At 31.9% G+C, this 21,168-nt stretch overlaps 1 protein-coding gene across 4 annotated transcripts; it reads right to left on the bottom strand.

The window, feature by feature from the left end:
- Positions 1-2,110: 2,110 nt before the first annotated feature.
- LOC115441141 (vesicle-associated membrane protein-associated protein B) lies at positions 2,111-19,509 on the bottom strand. 4 transcript variants are annotated; one of them, XM_030165768.2, is made up of 8 exons: positions 19,291-19,509; positions 15,067-15,231; positions 14,877-14,980; positions 14,714-14,794; positions 10,035-10,115; positions 9,594-9,674; positions 8,484-8,600; positions 2,111-5,534 (listed from the first exon to the last, which is right to left on the bottom strand). In XM_030165768.2, the coding sequence occupies exons 1-8, from the start codon at positions 19,340-19,342 to the stop codon at positions 5,370-5,372; spliced, it is 846 nt and encodes a 281-aa protein (XP_030021628.1). In that variant the 5' UTR covers positions 19,343-19,509; the 3' UTR covers positions 2,111-5,369. The 4 variants fall into 4 exon arrangements, with proteins under 4 accessions (XP_030021628.1, XP_030021629.1, XP_030021630.1 ...); XM_030165769.2 differs by having other exon boundaries at positions 15,067-15,219; positions 19,291-19,460; XM_030165770.2 differs by lacking the exon at positions 9,594-9,674.
- Between the last annotated feature and the right edge of the window lie 1,659 nt (positions 19,510-21,168).

A 21,168-nucleotide genomic window follows, 5' to 3' on the forward strand; every position in this document is an offset into this window, starting at 1 on the left:
GAACATGAAAAATAAATACAAGTATTTTTCATATTGCTAACCAAGGAATACTTACGTGTCATAAATGATTCGGTGACACGTAGGTATTCAAAAAAATGTAAAGCACATTCAGAATTCCGCAATGTCAGCCGATGCACATTTAGTAAAACAGGCAGCATACTCCCAGAGACCGTCGAATCAGCAGCATAAAGATACCACCACGTCCACTTCAATGGATAGACTTGGATCAAAAGTATATAAAAATATTTATCAAAATAATTGGAACCATGCAACTTACACTACAACATTCCTAAATATCACAGAAGCTTAAGCGAAATCGATCTACATGTTCATCGCATATCTAATTAACATGTTACGCTGCGTCGACATCGAACCTCCGACACATAATACATACTACACACAATCATACAGAATACACCACGCACACATATTATATAGTATATACGTAAACTGATATGTCTAGTTGATCGATAACTAGTTAGACATTTTGAAACTATCAACTACAATTGGTTATTGTACATCCCGAGGGCAATTATTGTGTCGATCTTCACACTGAACGCACGCCCATGCACCGGACATTTGCCGGGAGCCTGGGTACACAGTCTACTGTGTATACATTGAGGCCTATAAGGGCTCGTTAACATTTCCTAGCTTTCTCCCCGGCACCCTCCCTAGAGGATTCCTTTTTCCTCCCCAGTTTCTTCCAGGCCCCTGCAGTTGCTATGTCGGGGGGTTCCATTATCCCTCGCAGGTTTCCCTTGGTGTAGACTGGGGGTCCGATGTACAAAAAATTTAGATAAAAATATATATTTTGGTTACTTTTATGGATTACCTTTATAAACTAGACAAAGAATTTTACTGCCTCATGTTAAGCATGTGATAGTACTGTATAATTATTTTGGGAGAGAATGCCCATGGCATTAAGTCCGCCTGTATACCATGTGTACAAAGTGTTAATAATAATATCATGTTGAAATTACAATGATTGAATTATTAATGACAATTGAGGATTTGTGAAATCGGAAAACAAAAATCTATGAGCTATAGGTGGTGGTTATTTATTTTTCGAACATCGCTGGGGATTAATTACTAAACATTTTCCGATTTTTATTTGGGAATTCAGTATTGCTCACCCCAACTGCCTATCTCCGTAGTACCAGTTTCATTAGACCGTATCCAACGATGACAACCTTACGATCGATGAAGACTTTATCGCTTTATAGATAAAGCAGAGCTTAATGGTACTGACTTCAAGCAAGTTTTATATGGTATGCAGTGTTTTTTAACACGGGTTGTCTTGAAAAATAGACATTATTATTTAAATAGAAAATTTTATCTAAAGCCATTTCCGAGAAACCAATTACATAATATAATATGTATATTGTACATAATTTATAACATATATGATTAGCTTATTTAAAGTATAGGATATAAGTACTTAAGAATGTATACACGATGAAGATAATCTAATCTATAATATCGTAATAAAGATTCATAATAATGTTGACGCTTTAGAGATGTTTAACAGTGTTTGGGCTATAAACACCTGTAATTCATTTACAATAATGATATCCATCTTCAGATCGATCTGGGAAATAAACTAATTCAAATTATATTGTGATCGTTAGCTCAATCTTTATTTTGATCCGATCCCTTTTCAAATTCGAAATTAATTTATTACAGGAACGTAGTTACCTTCGACTATAAAAATGTTGCAAACGGCGTGAGTTATTCATTGTTAAATGCTAGTTGCATTAATATTAACCGCATCGTAATCAAGTCGTCTATAATTCTTTTACTACCGGCCGCACAATCACGTGGCCGTATCTGCAGTTTACAGGGCTCGATACACGTACTAGAACATTATTTTATTATTATAGCACGGGCTGCACAAAATAAAGATCATCAAAAACTTTTGAAGTCATATAGTAAAATTATATAAGAGTGTTATAATTTAAGTTTATTATTATTATTTAGAAAAGATCACATAAACTTATTCCACTTATCATCACCTTGTTATAAAGCAATTTCATATACCATATAATTGAGTATAATATAAACTGACGTAGATATTATCCGGGGAGATATTCCTAGAATTACACAAAACCAATCATAAATTAAGTCTTTTATTTTAGAAACGATAAAATAGAGCATAATTGTTTAATATAACAACAATACCATAAGGAAAGTTTAAATGTTTACTATTGTTAATAAAAATAAACTAGTATCGATGCACAAATGACCTTATATGACATGACAAAGCAGAAATGGTTGGCAAATACTACAACATTTATTAAACAAATTTATGTCGAAACATATTTATACAGAACCCATATGGAGGTATCTGCAGAATAAGCCTTACACCATTTCACGTTATTACAATTAAGCGAAATTAATTCATACATTCTGATAGTATTATAACAGATCACCACAAATAAAAATTACAGTTAAAAATGCAATATTCAGAGTGATTAATTCTCTAAATATACGGACACAAAACTACGATCAAAATGTGCTATGAAAGATGACACGTTGACCTCTATCTATATTGAATATAATGTTACTCAACAGAGCCACGCTCGAGTTACAAACAATTTACTCCTATATCCGCACATCGCACCTTCATCTCAGTTCGACACTAGCTGAGCTTCACGACAGAAAGCTACACAGTGTTGCCGCCGTAATATACATTCACTTTACAATACTAAAGCTCAGCTAAGGCCAGACGGGCCGCATTTTATCTATAATAGTTAAATACAAGCGAGCGTCCTCACTGGCTGTCATTCCCGCTGAGCACGTGTCAATGGTCAAGTAGTTGCTTCAAATCTGATTTCCATTATAAATATAATTGCGCAACAAATACCAAAACAAAATATATTAATTCAATAAATGAGATGTATTTTTCTCTTCCATTTGAACAATATTAATGAATTGACATCGTCAAAATTATAAAATAAAAAATTCGTTGTAATAAATTAAACTATTGTGACCAAGTACCCCTAAATGAGTAAGATAATTGGAAACGTAGTAGACATCGGCAGCACAAGCTCAGCTTTTTCTTTTAAGGAAAAGCCGATAGTCAAAAGATAAGAGACAATAAGTTAATTAATATGAACTAAACTTCCTTTTACACCTCCAATAACCAAGTGTTGTAATATTAAATTTTTCGCTTTGAATGACTAAGTTAAAACTATAACTTAAAAACTTTCGCTCAAAGAGGCCCCGTAATTGTTTTTTTTTTGTTAAATTAATACGACCTACTTACAAGTACACACTTTTAAGACTGAGGGTATGGATAACATATACGAACCTTTATGGAAATAATTATTATACAATATTATAACATTAACAATTAAGGGCAATTATCAAAAATGAAGCATAAACTTGCATACCTGGCAAGCAGAAAATCACAATCGCGTGTAGGAATAAGATACAAAAAGTTTTCAATTAGGTAAAATGTTCTTATTGATATACATGTTATGGATTGTCAATATTCATATTTCATACACATTACTGTCTGTCAATAGCCTACATTAAATATTGATTATTACATAACACTAATTATTTGCAATATGTCTCGAAAGGCAAGGAGTATAATGTCAACATTCCGAGATAATTAAATCGTAAGTCAAACGTAAATAAGAGCACACAGATCAAATAATCCCATTGGGAATATGTCATTAAAGGTATTCGGGTTGTTTGAAAAGTTCCCGGTCTAACCCTTAGTTAGGGGTCGTCTTAAAAGGTACTTTATCAGTACAAGAATGCAAAATAAATTGATTAAAGTTTTATTGGTAATTGCCGGAATGCGGCTGCAACTAGCGGATAATTTCTGTATAACATAGTCACGTAGAGGTGCGTTTGTATGCCATCACGACTATTTTATAGTCCACAGCTTTCTATTGACTCGAGCTTCTATAGAAAGCGATAATTCCATTATTGAGAAAATGGAAACTTTATTGACAAACTATTAATATTTTACATAAATACTGATGAAACTAGCGCCACATGTCTCATACAATAGTAGAGAATGCTATTTCATCATTGTCACCAAGATCTGTGATTTATATTAGCAGCAATATGGTCGCATTTTGGGATTCAGAAGGGAAAAAATATTAAATATACCGCGATTTCTCGTACAAAATGAGACTGTCGCAAATGATCATACGTCATCCCGATAATAGCTTCAGGGCTCGTCTTTCAATGTTGTGATGGTAAATCTCCAACAATGTTGACTTGAAGTATTAAAGCACACATTTGAGTCTACCGATTAATTATCATTAGACTACATATTCAAGAACTGATGGGGTTAAGACCGAGAACCTTTCTATAGGCCCAGTACATTAAAACAACTCAGAAAAATTGTCGCTCGTCGATAGAAGAGATTAAATGATATTGAATGTTTGCAATGCTTTCCATGTCGTTAAATAATATAAGATTTAATGATTCAACCAGGTCGAACTAGAAAATGTAAAAAGAACTAACATTTTGTTTTAAACAGTATAAAACTGCTAAGTCCAAATACTTTGTACAATAATTCATGTGAATACTGTTTGTTACATGTGTTTGTTTGTGGTTGTAGTTCATACATAATACAACACTAATTTGATAATATGATTCCAAATATTCACATTAACAACTTCAATATTTCAAACTAATACTTATATTTTGAAAAGATTATTCACGTCGTTTCACCTAATACGTGTTTAGTCACTATCACACATGTGGCAAAGGACCTAAGATAGAAAGTGACACAAAATAAGTAACTAATAACTACTTTAATGGTATGGAGATAAATATATTATATAAGTGTTGTACAACGTACCCATTTTAAACGACAAAGATTGATAAATAGTTTTTTATCAAAGTCGATTTTACAATATAATTGTAAAAGATTTCTTAGCTGTTATTCTGAAGGATATATTTTAGGTATTTAGATGGAATACTGCTTTTGTAACACTATTATATTGGTGTCATTAAGAAACGCATTACCAAAAAGTATTTATACTTACATCATTATCTCATATTGTCATGACAATGAATGTTTTACAAGTTATTTGTATGCACATTTGGATAGCAGACGATATGATTGGTTCATTATTTGGAGAAAGCCATTTTAAATCAAACAATCAAATGATTTTATAAAAAGTCCTATTAGTATTAGAGACGCCTGGAAAGTCGCAGCTAATGGAATTGAATTTAGCACTAAGCCAGATGTGGAATTCCTAATAAAGAAAACAATGACGGTATGACATAAGCTCGGAGAAGTCGCTACAAAATTAAGCTGCCTTGTGCGAGAGGGATGCGTCGGGAGTGTTGTAACAGCGATGTCTGTGAGTGTTGCCAGGTCGCCGCGGTTCCGGAGGCGTTCACATGAGGAACTTGCCAATGATGATGCCGATTATGGCCATTCCCACCGCGGTGGCTATCCACGGCATCAACGCCACCTGCGCGCTCTTCTCCGGCCCGTACGAGTGAGCACGCGTCACACGCCCTTCCCCGCCCGCCGACTGGCGCAGGCGCAGTAGCTCCTCCTGCAATGCGACATTAAGAAACATCCATGTGTTAATGCAAAGCAATCCAACTCCATTACAAAATACACAAATGTATATTTAAAGAAAACAGTACATGAATGGTAATTCTTGGAATATAATGTTACTTCGCTAATGCAAACTGTATGTGTACATTTATATTATATTAATATGATAAAAGTTTTGCATTCAGTATCTTGAGTGTCGCTCTATCTATTTTCTGCTCTTCTTGTCACTCTACTTAGTCTCTGTTATATTTTTCGTAGCCGAATCAAATGCCACAAACGTTGTGTGTCAGATGTGTGGCCATCTTCTTGTATAGATCAAAAACATGGTCTCACACTTATCGTGTTAAAAACGATATTCATTCCTGCCTTGTAGGTTCTGGCTTTTTTAGAAAGACGGCAAACGAACTAGTGGGTCATTTGATGGTTTCACCACCGCCCATTATATTAATATTAGTGGAATATCGGGTAAGATATTTAACCTAAAATCTTAACTATCCCCATCTTTTCATGGATTTAAAGTCGAGTCCGATATCTGACTGCATCACAAAATTTATTGATCAAAAGCATCGGTACTTCGTGCATCAGGTTCTAATTACTAAGTATATCAAACAAATACCTGAACCTATCAATAAGAATAGATGTGGAACGCTGTCCACTAACGATATTTGCCCATTTTTTATATGGAATACTTCATGTCCCGATCGTAATTTTACCCCATTCTCAAATTTATCTGAGTAATCTTATTCCATAATTTGTTGTGGATTATTCATTGAAAGGTAAAATGAGTTCAATATTGAGTGCTCTCGTGACTGATAGTCTGGTGCACGACACAAAACGGCGTGTTTTAACATTATAACGCCAATGACAGTGTACTTTTAGATACAATATTTAATCAAAATATTTGTTACGTCACAATCGCTTACATGCTGCCAAATAGTACATAACACTCCACGATCGCACACAATAGATTTAGCGCATGGAATATACGTGCATTGTACTCAAATTATACACACCACAAATAACCGATTACTGACACTGATTGGTTTGTAATCAGTTTATTGTTCGATGTCAATGAATTCATTTTATATTTAACGTTAATCAAAGGAAAAAAACAAACTTGCAGAATTGATCCACTTTTATATTTAAGAAAAGAAATATCAATAAATAGCCATTGCTCGCGGTAACGTCCGCTTTAAAGTCCGTTCAAGGGTTAAAATTTTCAACGTATGGATTAGCTTTATTAGTTTCATATTAGTAAAAAGTTTAAAAATCGGAAAAGATTCTGACCAACAAAAACATACATTTCAGCTTTATATAATAGTGTAGATAATTCGCGTAGTAATGCAAAGCAAAATATAAAATAAAAGCACATCACGCAAGTATTTTTGTATTCTTTCGCCACGACGTTTTTACATAACAAAAAGTAATGTATATTATTAATATGAATCAATAAATTTCAAAATATTTTTTGCAAATGATGTAAAAACAAACATGTAAAATCATGTTGCTATAAAATTTAGATCTAATAACGAGGATTTGTAGTTGCCAAAGGGAAATACCACCACCCCTTATTTTGAGTTAATAATTATGATTCTCACAATATTAAATATTTAGATATTTATATCTTAATTAACAGTTCTAAAGGATTCCATATGTGCAAATAAAATTACAAAAGGTACACAAGGTCCTATTTTTATCATCTTTGAATTTATATTTTGTGTTTATCATTTAAAAATTTAATATATATTCTTTTACGTATTGGGGTAGAATATCTTTTGTTAAATACGAAGCAGCAACGCTCATATTTTATTTAAGCGATTGTAACATCAAACTTTAACATATAAAACAATTGATGATCCCATTTGATCTTATTAGTTACCCTTAGCACAATATTGTCGTTTTCATTATGTTTAATTAATAAGTTTTGTTGCGATTAGAAAAATGGTAGTTAACTCTTGTTTTGGTCTAATTAATACAGTTAAAAATATAATATTTTCATCCAATTAAGTACTTAGATAGCATTCTCAAATATATTTCATTCCAGAACACAAATCTTCATAATAAGCAATTCGGAGAACTGATAAATAATTTAAGTATTTAGTCCTGTGTTTAAATTAGAAATAGTACGAATCTCATCTCGACCTAATTAACTAGTTTAGCGTAAATCACAGATACTTTCGTATGTGATTCTAGAAGTATTGCAGAAAGGATATATTTGATTAAATTATACTTGCTTTTATATTAACTGGATTATCATGGACATTCTAAACAATTAAAGAAACAATAGTATTTAATGCGGTTCGATGTAAATAAATACTAAAGTCTTATAAAATCTATTGTTTATGTTCAATATTATTAATCATCTCACACGATTGCCAGATCTTAACTCCTCTAATGCAAATAAAAAAGCATGCTCAGCGTTAAAAAAAATATCCAACATTTTTTTATAATCGAATTTAAAATTATATATGTTATTGATAAACATTCATTATGAATACGATACACATAGATACAAATCAAAATTCAGGCAGTAGAGATCAGTGCAGTGCCACGCAGTGCTTTGTTATACTACATTCTAGGTAATATTTTCTTGTTTATAAGCAACTCGACGTTTACCATCAGGCGTAAACTCTTTCGTTAATAAGTTATGTACAAATTATATTTGTACTGTGTACTATGTTATCAACTTAAGCTTTTATTTACTCTTGTGACATACTATACAATAGGAAAATAGTCCATGTTTTTTGAACCCATTTTAAGGCATCATCACTCATTACTGTATAATAGAATAACTCGCTCTTGCAATAAACTTACAGCGTGTAAATTGTACATTCGCTTGACGATCAGTCTATTATCAATCGATTTGCGAATTCATCAGCGCGTTTTCGGCCAAGTCATAAAATTAATAAAAATAAACAAAACCAAATTGAGAAAATAAACTTACTTTTAATTGCAGATTTTCATGTCTTAATTTGCTTTCTTCCTCCCTCAAAAGAATTACTTCTAAAGCCGCCTTTTGTAGATCGGTTTCCACATTTTCAGACTTAGTCAGAGTTATAGCCTGTAATATTGCGAACGGTTTGAAACGTGTGAACAGTGGTTTAAACAATTTTATTATTAATCAACTATTATGTACAATCACATTTTGCAAATTAAAAAAAAAATGCAACACAATCATACTTTGCTTCAAAAGGAATTGCGATGACGCAAGCACACTAACTTATACATACATATTGTGTATTCATTAGGTAGTTTTAAGCAAACGGTGTTCATGTATTAAAATCCTCGAATATCTAATATTGTTTAATGGTATAACGTATTAAAAATATATAACAATCAATACTAAAGGACCTTACGAGTGATTACTATTAATGTTTTGATTGCTTAGCCTGCAAGTAAAAGATTTATAAAATGTTAAGAATATGATATTATATGCATTGTAAACGAGCGTAATATTATTGTCCTTTTTATACATTTAAATTTTATGAATATATTATATTTGGTTATAATTTTTATTGATGTTAAAATTAGTATTAGTACAAAAAATCTTGATTTTCGAAACTACACATTTCAATGTTTTTTTTTTTACATTTATTTTAAGAACTTCAACACATTACTGCAGAAATCGTCTGTTTAACTTAATGACAATTATTAATGTAATTGCTCATTAAGGCCTCTTTCTTATGTCAGTCAAAACAGGTAAGTTTTAGTTATATTTGCCCTTAAGACCGAATTTGTTCATGTAAAAAAGAGGAAAATATTTTTTACAATAGGCTACATAAAAATAAAGATTTTTTTATAAATGTTAATGCATTCGCTATTGATCATATCACATAATACGCATTTACAAAATTAAATAGATTTCTTAGTGGCGTCATCATTTTGTTATAAATTTATATAAGTAGGGCACTTTAATTCCAGGATAACCAATTAATTACTCACATTACCCAAAACACTTTCCTAATTACCATACTAAAATTACATATGCCAATATGTCTGACGAAATGATGATCAAAGTGTTTTTTTTTTCTTTTTTAATAATTAGATTTAATACCGTTTTCGCGCTTAAAGATCCTGTTGTGTGGTTATCATCCTTCCTCTTTGCTTCATTCTGGATGAGACTTTCTACGGCTTCCTGTAAGATAATGTAAATAACATGCCAAGCTTGGTACAAGTCTCTTGTGTTTGTACTGTTAGTAGTGAGATTATCACCTTTAGCACAAAATATGTTATGCCGCGATGGAAGTATTGAACGCGGGGAAAACGTGATAATGATATAATGTCTGATGCACTTTGTCGTTTAAATTCATAATTTCTGTAACTGCGTACAAATATGGGCAAATAAAGGAAAAAGAAGCCTGTATGTTACAATGAAAATATAAAGTTACATGCACTAAACGCTACATTAATCATTTATTGTCATGAGTTCCATTTTGAATCTGACAATATTCAAAACGCAAACATAAACCTTAGACGGTTGGTACCGCGCAATTACCTTAGTGGAAGACTTGGCTTCATCTGCAACGGCAACCCGTTTCTTAGTTACTTCATTCTGGGCGGCGGTATCGCCGGCGTCCTGTAACAATACCATGCAATGCATTGAGAAAGATATTAACAGTATTCTGATATAACGGCTTTACATTTAGTTATGTAAGTCCAGAATTGTATGTTTTTACATTTTCAACCAAGATCGTGGCTAATAAGGCTCCATAACTCACCAAAGACCTACATTGTGTCAATTTCAAGGTTATTATTAACCGAAACGAGATGTTAAAGCTTATTATATAATTATTAATGGTATATCGAACGGTTTGGAAGTGGAATTTGGTCTTAGTTTCCATGTTAACAAAATTTTTGTATTGTAATTACTTCATCGTTATTTTGGGAATTTTTGGCCAGCGACTCGCGTGACTTTTTTGCAGTCATTGTTATTCTATGTTAGGTAGTTAATTTATGCTTAGAAGTTTAGATAACTCATGTTTACCAAATTGTTGGCTTACTAATACAAGGTGCTATTATATATTTTTTACACAAATTGAGTTATACAGCATGATCCCAAGTCTTTTCAGGAGAAATCTCCAAAAATCCAGAATGATAAATAAAGGGGACCAAGGAATTAATGTCCCTTTTAATTTTTACCAGTATAAAATTTTAATCTAATTATTTTAACATAAATAAAAATTAACCTAGGATATTGTACTATTGAGCCAGCGAAATGTTGTTCAAGTTCGCTGGTAGATAACAAAGATTTTATTAATGCTAACAGCAAAACCCCGCTAAACTCACAATATACTAAAACACCATAATAGCCCAAGCCAGCAGTATAAGCATCTTTCGCTATATGAGTAACAGCAAACTCAGAGGCACTAAACTTTTCAGCAAAATGCAGTTCCTTAAGTGACAGTAGCAGCCATTGGTGTTATTTTTCTCCTCATTATTTATTTATCTGCAGTTTATATAAAGAATGTAAAGGCGGAATTAATACCAAATGCATTCTCTACCAGTCCACCTTGAGTTGTGACGTCATTGAGGGAATATGATTGCATTGTAGCAACTGTTTTGGATATTACTTTAGCTGATACTTTTTAATTGCATGAGGAAAATTGATGAAGTCAGTTAGTGCTATTTTCATAATTAATATTATTTCGTGATGTAAAATGAACTCATATTTTCTATTTAATTAATTAGGTGATTTTGAATCGCACATATTTGGTATTAAACGTGGTAAATTTAAAGTTCAGACTTAAAAAAAGTTTAATTTATACTACACTTGCGACTCACTTTCGACGTTATTCTCAAGAATGTGATGGATTATTGCCAGGTATACACCAGTATGCCAGGTATATACAGATACGAAAAATAGTTGAATCAATAATTGGCCTTTCGTACACGAGAAATAACTAGGTATTTAAATTTATTGAAAAGATAGAGGACGTAGACTGACCGTAGCCACGGTATGATGGTACTTCGTTGAAACGGCCCGTTAAGCCATCGCGTGTTTCCGACGCTTCTGTGCCCAATCGATTTCTAAGAAATCAACCACCCCCCTACGGGCCAGACAGGTGGCAGGTACTTGCCCTCAACAATTATCCCAAACTGAGCCGCTTGAATATTCGAACGCGCCAATCGTCAATAAATCGATGAACTTGTTTTTAAAATGTGCAGAAAGTTTAAAATGGCTAAATATAATCCATCTATCGAGCATTTTCTTTGTTTGTGATTCAACATATTTGGAAGTCACGATGTGTGGACAGCGGAAAGTTTTCACCTTATGTGTAATGATTTTATTATGTGTACACTATGGGGGTTATAAATAAAATAACACGTAGGGTGAATGCCTTTGAATTTTTTTTTTCTTTATTAGCATCGTCCTATTGTTTTGCTCTGGTGTGGTGGTATATAAATATTCAAGAACAGGAGCCGCTCGCATACCACCTAATTGTTCAGTTGATCAATTAATGTATTAATTTAAATACGTATCAGTTCTTTAGCTGAACACTTTATGCATACGATACACTCTAGATTGTTTCTCGAAAGCCTCAAATATCAAATACAGTTGCGTATTGATATTCCCAGATTCTCAGAAACACGCCCTCGTCCTGCTTCGATTAATTGTATTATGGGACGGCCAGAGTGTATAAAATCAATAGGTCATTCAGTCTTTGTAATTAAATTTTCACAGGTATGTTTTTGTTTCCAGAACTGCATAATACACTCGGCATAAAATTTATTTTTTTCATGAATTTGTATCACCGATATAGAATATAATGATAGATGGATTCACTAGACTTGAGTTAGAAATTTTAACAGATGTCCACATGTATATAGTATATATGTATATGATATATGTGTATATGTATTTATAGTATGGCATTACTAATTACCTAAAATTTATATAATTTCCTAAAAATAGTATAGTAGGCCATACTATATAGTTGTAGTTATTTTTAAGAGGTCTTAATTCTGTCCCTGAACATGAAAAACGAATTATTTGAAACGCGAGATATTAAATTACATTACATTAAGAAAGCTGATGAATACTTGTAAGTTGCAACAGGACCATTGGATCAACAGAATTAGGTTGATAGAGGAACTCTATAACTATAGATTTAATTCCCGTCTATGTTGGGTCAAGTATGGCGTGATTAAGTTGTTCCAATTTTAGTAATTTATTTATGAATTTAACGTTATTTTAGGCAAAATAGCACTAAGCCGTGTCACTAAAAGTAGCATTCATGGTGATTTAACCCTCTATATTTCACTAGCCTGGCACCATATTAAAAAATGTACTCGAATTGGTCAAGTGCCAAAATTGAGTTTATTCTTCGTGACATCAAAAACTTAAATCAATGAGGAAGCCGATTTTATTACAACTACAATATTAGGCTAGGGAAAATTACTGTTCATTAGATATTTGCGTATGAAAACTTTTGTTGCAGCGTACAATTTCTGAGTTGAACTAAAAGATATAATGATGTCTTATGTTTATGCGAATGTTAGACATTAAAATAAAACTATTTTACGGATTTTATTGCAGTTTTTATATTATCATTTTCTCCCGACGTTTCCGAAGACTTTGCAGCCTTCGTGGTCACGGGGCAGACTGATTTATTTAAAAGATATAAATCGCTAGCTGGCTTATCGGTCAGAAACAAATTATGTACATGTTAATTGAATTTTACTAAAAGAGATAACTCGCAATAATTATGTTATTTCTAATAAATATAGTTTTAATGAATTTAGTATTAAATAGTCAATCTATAATTAATAAATCGCTTTTAGAAATGACATAAATTTTAGTTTGCTTTTCAACGCCTTTACTGAGTAGGTGAAAGATTTTATAGCCGTAAAAGTGTACATAAAGCGACTACTGCACACGGGCAGCTAATAGGTGTGCGAGGCAACCCTAAAAATGCATTGTGCATTTTATCTTTTATTTATTTCCGTGCGTACGTATTTAGTAAGTACACATATTTAATTCCGGAAATTAGGGTAGAATAGGATCACCTAATTAAACTAATACGTTGATTTAACACACGAAAAACAATTCAGATTATCGGCTCCTAATGAACCGGGTATAAGTTGGCATATGATCGTGATAAACTTGTAAAAAATTATAAAGTTTGATCAACTTCGCTGTAAATACCTTGAAAATTGGAAAACGATGAAATACATTATAAGTTCATAATGCAACGAGTTATGGTTCAAAAGGCTAAGTTTTGGTCTTGTTTGATAAAAGTGTGATTACAATCTTAATGCATGTAGAATAAATTATACATAATATACAATAAAAAACCGGACAAGTGCGAGATGGATTCGTGCACCGATGGTTCCGTTGAAATTTGTAGGCAAGGTATCTTAAGTATATAACTTGACAAACTTAACTTTACCACTCAATTCCTAGACAGTTATTGCACCAACCGCAAAGATTAAGTTTGTAATAGAGAATTCGCTTATTAAAATACCTACATATATACACACAGTCTTCAGCTTCTTCCTTTACACGTGCTGTAAGTCATTGCTTGCCAGGATTCATATTTTAGGTCAACAGTAAGTACCCTATAGGCTCTGACTATGTTGTATAATCACAAAAATATGATAAGCGGTCATATATTTAGAACGCGTTGACTTACATATGGATTTTTTCACAGCTAAAAGAGATCATAGAGCTGAGTATTTGTTATAAATTTCAACCTGATACTTCTTCGCGTGCCTGAGAAAATGATCTTGACAGACAGACGATCAACAAAATGATCCTATAAAGGTTCTTTTGTAGGTATGGAACCCTATAAGTGTTAAGAAACTCTAAAACAGTGTTGTTTCTGAGAAGCCTATTATGAAATATTACTATTTTGTGAAAAGGATCGACAAATTAGAAATATTATTTGTACTAACTGATATAGATTGTATATTATGATAGCAAGATGTTATATTTTAATATAAAGTCAACAACAAATATAGTATTAGGGTTGTTCACACCTGGATATTTGGGAGCATCCCGCGATTTTTATTATACGTTCCGCATTGCGGCACAAGACTATTTTATGGCGATTTTGGGAAATGCTTGAAATGACATGTTAAATTTCACACGTATAAACTTCTCTATATTAACTATGAGAAGTTATGGCAACCGTATATTTGGATGAATAAAAATATTATGTAACTACAACTTACATTGAGATTGGTGCCACGTGGAGTCTCGAAGACGCATTTCAGTTTGTAGTCCATAAGCTGGTCAGGGCTTATTTCCTTCCACTGTAATAATTCACACGGATGATTTAAAAATAATAATACCGGATACAATATTTATAAATGTGCAATTCCAGACGTCACATACCACTTGATCAATATTAGTCTTTCCCTCAGGAGCAATAACACTTTGAACCATGAACTTGTGTTTGTGTTTCTCATTAGGATCAACATACACAGGCTGCGGCGTAACTGTAGACAAAAACGTTATGTATAATGTAATTAAACGATATGAGTCATGACAAATCATTAAAATAAGTTGTTTTATAGTAACTTACTTGCAATTTCCACTTTTGAATTCGGTTCAATTACTCCAGAATTGGGACGCACGCAGTATTTCTTTGGTGCAGTCGTCTTTATTTTGAAGAGCACTGTATCATTTGATGGGTTTGTAAGCCGCATGTAGGTTGTGCAGCCTTGCTCGAAGAGCCCTGAGAAATCGACTAAAATAATCAATAATAATGACTATATCCATCCAGAAAAGAGCAAATTGTACTACTAACAATTTTTTTGTTAGAGTAAAATGTATCGTAGGAACCAATTCAAAATAGAATCGCAAATATAGTTTCAAAATTTAATTATGTAGCCAAACATAGCTGAACAAATTTAAAATGGCCAAGAAGAATAATACTTCTATTGAGGTTAATGTATAAAAGCATTTTAAAGTTTGAAACATGTTCAGGTACTTTTGCCGCTTGCTGTACCAAACATTATAATAATAAAAATTTGCAACATAATATGGAGATTTCAAACTATCTTTATTATAATTATCTTACAATTCATTATTTAACTCTACTTGCAAGAATCTTCTATAAATAATTAAGAATTTAATTTCATGTTATAAAATAAATTTTGTAAATGTAAATTGATCTTAAAGCACTTGCATTGATTTACTTTAAACTTGCCAAACATCTGGATGGTAACACTTGTTTTGTATAAATTTCCCCAATTTGCCTTAGCTCGCCTTTGCGTAAGCTCGACCAACATATATATCCGGCATAATAAACGACAATATATTTCTATTTAATGGACAACACATTTTATTATATAATATCGTACCTAATATCACGCTACTAAAACAAACATATAATATACCTACTAAAAAAAAACTAGAGTCTATAATTACAGATTAGTACATAAAGGTATACTGTATATTGCTCTTGCCACCCTGACATCAAATGTATGTCCCATTCTTGTCTGTAATCACAATGGCTGCAATTTCCTTTAATTAGAAACAATAGTGCTGGTCCTTACTGCTCAATAACCATCAACATTTTATAGATAGTTACATTAAGTAGTTGATACCCTTGCATAAGTGTACTGTATTCGTTAATGATACACATTCATGCAATGAACTCTATTATAACTATTACTTAGTTTCTAACATATAAATTCAGTCCCTTAATAGATATGACTATGGAGCCCTCTCATACATACCCTTCTGGGTAATAAAATGAAATCAAAAAGAAATTCTAGTTAATATTCTCACAAATTATATAGATAAAAATAACATACAATTAAATGTTTCCTCAAATTATGAATTTAGAAGCTTTTTACATAATCTTTTAATAACTAAAAAAATGGTCACATTGCAATATTGCATGTCTATGTCTGATGTCTGTTATTTAATTATCATTTGTTTGTCCATACTCTGGATTAAAACTATCCTATAGCACACAGCAAGAATACATTATTCTTGTTATCAGTGAACATTTACAGTTTCCAATCAAAATTGGATAGGCAGTTAAAGAATTTAGCATATTCAGTAATGAATATTATTAGATTTATATATATTTATGAAATTGTCCAACAGTGTTTCTAAAATGATTATAATATTTAAAAGCTACAGTCAAGTGTTTTAAAGTATATTATTTACTGTATAGGTGTATACTCTTACCTAAATATTGGTATAATACAATAATATAAGAACTAAGCATACTTTTTTCATACAAATTAAATATATGTCAATCCACGAAGTATAACTAAACAGTAATTAAATTAAATAAGAGCATTAAAGTCTAAAAAATCTATAGGTCTAGTTTTCAAAATAAATATTATGTATTACGATTCCTCTTTATATCAAAATTATGGTAAAAACCAAAATGATATAGTTGTAATAACAAAATTTGACAAAACAATAAATTTGCAATATTTTTGTTACCAATAACATCACTGTGTAGTGAAACACTTTAAATATGTAGAGACATATTTTAAAGTGTTTCACTACACAGTTTATTAACTTGACACACCAAAGTAACTCCATTGCCTATATTGCTAGGCAGAGTAGTCAGGTTTCCCAACTTATGGGATTCCCGGGTCTCAAAATTTAGGGGGAGTATTAATGCCATGGGGTTTTTAGGGGTCTTTTATATTTATTTTTCATATCATTTTTAATTGCTAGTTAAGTGGCATCTGGCACTATTCCTGGTTACTAATCCTCCTGCAATTTGTTACCAAAACAGAACTGGATGGATTTATTGATATTTCACACAAATACTTTAAAATATAATACTTTGTCTAAATAGGATGGTGAAACTGAAAGCAAATCAATGGTTATTGATTGGTTATTATGTGTAATCAGAAGACTATTAGTAGTAAAACTATATTAATAATTATAAAAGCACTATTATGATTGTCACTTAAAAGTATATAGTATTCATGTAATTAAATATGTTTTCTGTTTTCCCGAGTACCTATCCTACCTTGCTTACTGCCTAAAATCAATGGCTCATGGGAGACGAAATTTTGTAACCAATGTAGGAAAGAACTACAGTATACTATGCTAGTTTACAGCATATAGAGCTTGTATAGGCTGTGAAATTTTCCTTTTCATCTATTACATGCCACACAACCATTGAGATGAAAAAGTAATTACATACTACATATTTCTCATAGAGTATTATCAGCGTCCATAACTCAAGTTAAATCTTTTTCTTGATACTGGATGTTCAACAACACTTATTGCGTTTTCATGATCTGTAATCTGTATTGTATTGCTTTAGTTGTGTTTGTTCAATTAATATTTTTGGTGAAATAAATATTTATTATTATTATTATTATAGTATAAATGTCTTTTCATGGCACATAACAATATTATGTAGTACATATACAAATCTCTAACATGATTAGTTAACTGGTGTTAAGTTTGATGTATTGCAAAGCAATGTTGTGGTGAGTCATAATAAAATGTGTCACAAAATGTGATTTAAGAGATACAGATCATTGTTTGTTGTGTCTTTTAATACCAAATGCCTTATTCTTAAAGTATTTTTAAAGTAGTAAAACTATGTATAATTTATTTTTTTTATAAATAACAATACCATTTTATCTCAGGATTATTTGTGTAATAACATTATGATAAAAGACCTATTTCCATATCAAATGATTTTGGAATTTTAACATGTCTGTGTATACTAAATTACAGGATATAAATATGTCACATGTTAAACAAAAATGCTATTATCAGCTTGAATAGCCTTATTTGACTCGTTAAAATATTTATATTACAGTCACAACAAAAATTGATGTGAACGCCAGCTTCAACGGTCTAACCAATCCACTCTCCCTTTACCTTCCCACTGCTCCCCCATATCTGGTAGTGAGGGAGCTCAGTTGGCATCAGCTGACCCAGCTTCATGCAAATGAATTAAAGTGTCAGAGTAAAATTGTGATTTTGCAAAGACAATTACAAGTTTCATTCAATAATAACACCTTTGTGAGGTCATATGAGTACTAATTTCTTTTGTTTAAGAAATGGACTTGATAATTATACACAATTATACTTTGGTAGATCAACAATATAGTAGAAACACAACATTGTGGTAATTGTATTAGCAACTTAGTTCAACATATTGTAATATTTATTTCAAAATTGTATTAATTTAAAGTATATAACTATATTGAAATAGTACGCGCAGCAATACAATCAATATTCGGCCCTCTCGATCTTTCATTATAGGTGTATTATACTAATTAATTCTGTGGAGGCTATCACTCTACTCAATAGTGCACATTGTAATTTGCACATTCATAACATACAATTGGATGTCTATTGATTATACGTATTCTATAGTGTATGTTACTCCATCAGTAATGGGTGCTTTCCAGAATGACAATGCAAACAATGCTTAGGTAGTTAAGTAATTTTATTAACACTTCCGTACTGATTTAAATAAACTAACGATGTTAATCATTAGATTTTTTGTACTTCTTTATAATTAGAAGAAATTACCTAGTTCATCTTACTTTTTACGAAAGAATGGAATTTAATAGATGTTTTATAACACTTATCTTTATCTACAAAGCTAAAGTTTGATGTTAGCATTACATATTTTACATTTTAAAATAAGGAAAATGCAAAAAACCGCACCCTTACAAAAAGCCGATATCTGGAAATAGAAACTCCATTTGTCAGTATCTAGCTCGCGACTTATGTAGATATGCCGTCCAAGTTGCAACGCGGCGGCTTATAACATACTCGTTATCAATTATAAGGCACTCACCTTTGAATTTAAGTTCATTTTGTGGTTCTATAGTTAACACTTGATTCGGCATTTTGTATTATTCTAAATGTATTTTCTCGTTGGCAAATTTAGCAGATTATGAAAATCGTCTGTACCAAGGTGTCGGCCAAAGCGAGCGATGAGTGACGAATTCGACATGCGTATTGCGCATGCGCTATCTCTTTCTTATACTGTGGGTGCTATTCTCAATTTTGTAAATTCTGTTGAGATTTTACTCTAAAAAATATACTTTATAGCTTAATCTGTGGGCACGGGTGTTTTAATAATAAAAAAAATATTTATGGAAAATATTGTATATATGTGTCATTATAATGCACATAACGCGTTTACGACATTTAAGTCGCAGAGATTTAGAATAGACTCTTTATACATAAATACAGATTGATACATTTTATGCTGAAGTGCGCGCGCAATTTTCGATTTTCTTTGCTTATGATATAGTATGTAGGTTTACGCCATAGGCGCCGACGATGGTGTTAACACCAAAAGTAAAATAATGTAAAAGAAATTATTAATGTAATTAAAAAGACGTTTCTCCTACGAAACTTGCATTCAATATTTGAAAATATCGAAGATAGATTATACTAGACATATCTTACTAATATCAAAAATGTTTGTGAAAATGTTTGGACGTTTGAATGTTTGTTAGAAGTAAACTCCAAAACACCTGAACGGATTTGAACGAAATTCTTGGCACACGGATAGACCATGTCCTGAATTAACACAGGCTATTTTTTATCCGTTTTATTTGTTCTTATACCACACAATGGTATTATTATTTTATTTTTTAAACAAATTATGATAATGACGCTATAGGGCGCTTCAGGGTTTTAGGAACTTTTGTAAGAAGAGATGCTTCACACAAAAGCTAAGCTGCGAGCAACACCTAGTTATAATAAAAACAACAAAATATGCCGGAATTATTAAGTATAAGCTTATAAAATTCCGTATCATATGAAATTTAAATCCTATTACAATAAAATGTCCATCCACTCCTAGCATCAGTAATATTTAAAACTAAGTGAAACGGAATGGATTATGGATGTCAATTCAGAAAGCTCGCCGACAGCATTTTTTAAATGAATGTGGATTATCATTATTTAATTTACGGAAGAATTCAGCAGCAATCTCAGAGCATAATGTATTGTAACGCTGGCATCCTGAGCGATCTAGTTCTAGATATGAAACTTGTAGCTTTCTATGATACTGCAAAAGAAAGAAAATCATATGTTTGTACATGACTTTTTTTACTATGCACCCATCGATTTTTGGGTTATCTTATTCCCATGTCTCGCAGACGGCCCTAATTGTTTAAATCGACTTTCAATTTAATTTAGACCTTTTTATTTAGATTAAATTTTCCAAAATAATTTAACTTTTTATAATGTCGACTTGGAAAGACATCTCAATTTACGCTAGGTGTGTGGCAAGCATACGTTTTTCAGATTCTGAATTCCGGTTATGGGTTCTGTATGTGATAATGAATGTATAGATCCGACCAAACGGCAAATTCAATTAATTACAAATATTCAGTCTAAGCGCCAGATTTGCTTCATATTTATCTTTCCACAAACATCGAAATATGGATGGGTGACTCGGTGGCATAGTTGTATTGTGTACTCAGTATGACACTACCCAAAGGTTTCGGGTTGGAATTCCGGGTCGGGCAAAGTAATATTGAGTTTTCTGCTCATTATCAACCCGGTGTTTGGAATTTGCTCCGATATGGTAATAGACTAGCCGCTTACAAATTGATTGACGTGACGAAGAGCCACATATCGATTGTTTTACATTAACTGTTGTGTGAAAAAACTGTGTCACGATCCGGCCACCATCGCATAGTGCCATTGAATTGAC

The sequence above is a fragment of the Manduca sexta genome, chromosome 27, assembly GCF_014839805.1.
Source record: "Manduca sexta isolate Smith_Timp_Sample1 chromosome 27, JHU_Msex_v1.0, whole genome shotgun sequence".
NCBI lineage: Eukaryota > Metazoa > Arthropoda > Insecta > Lepidoptera > Sphingidae > Manduca > Manduca sexta.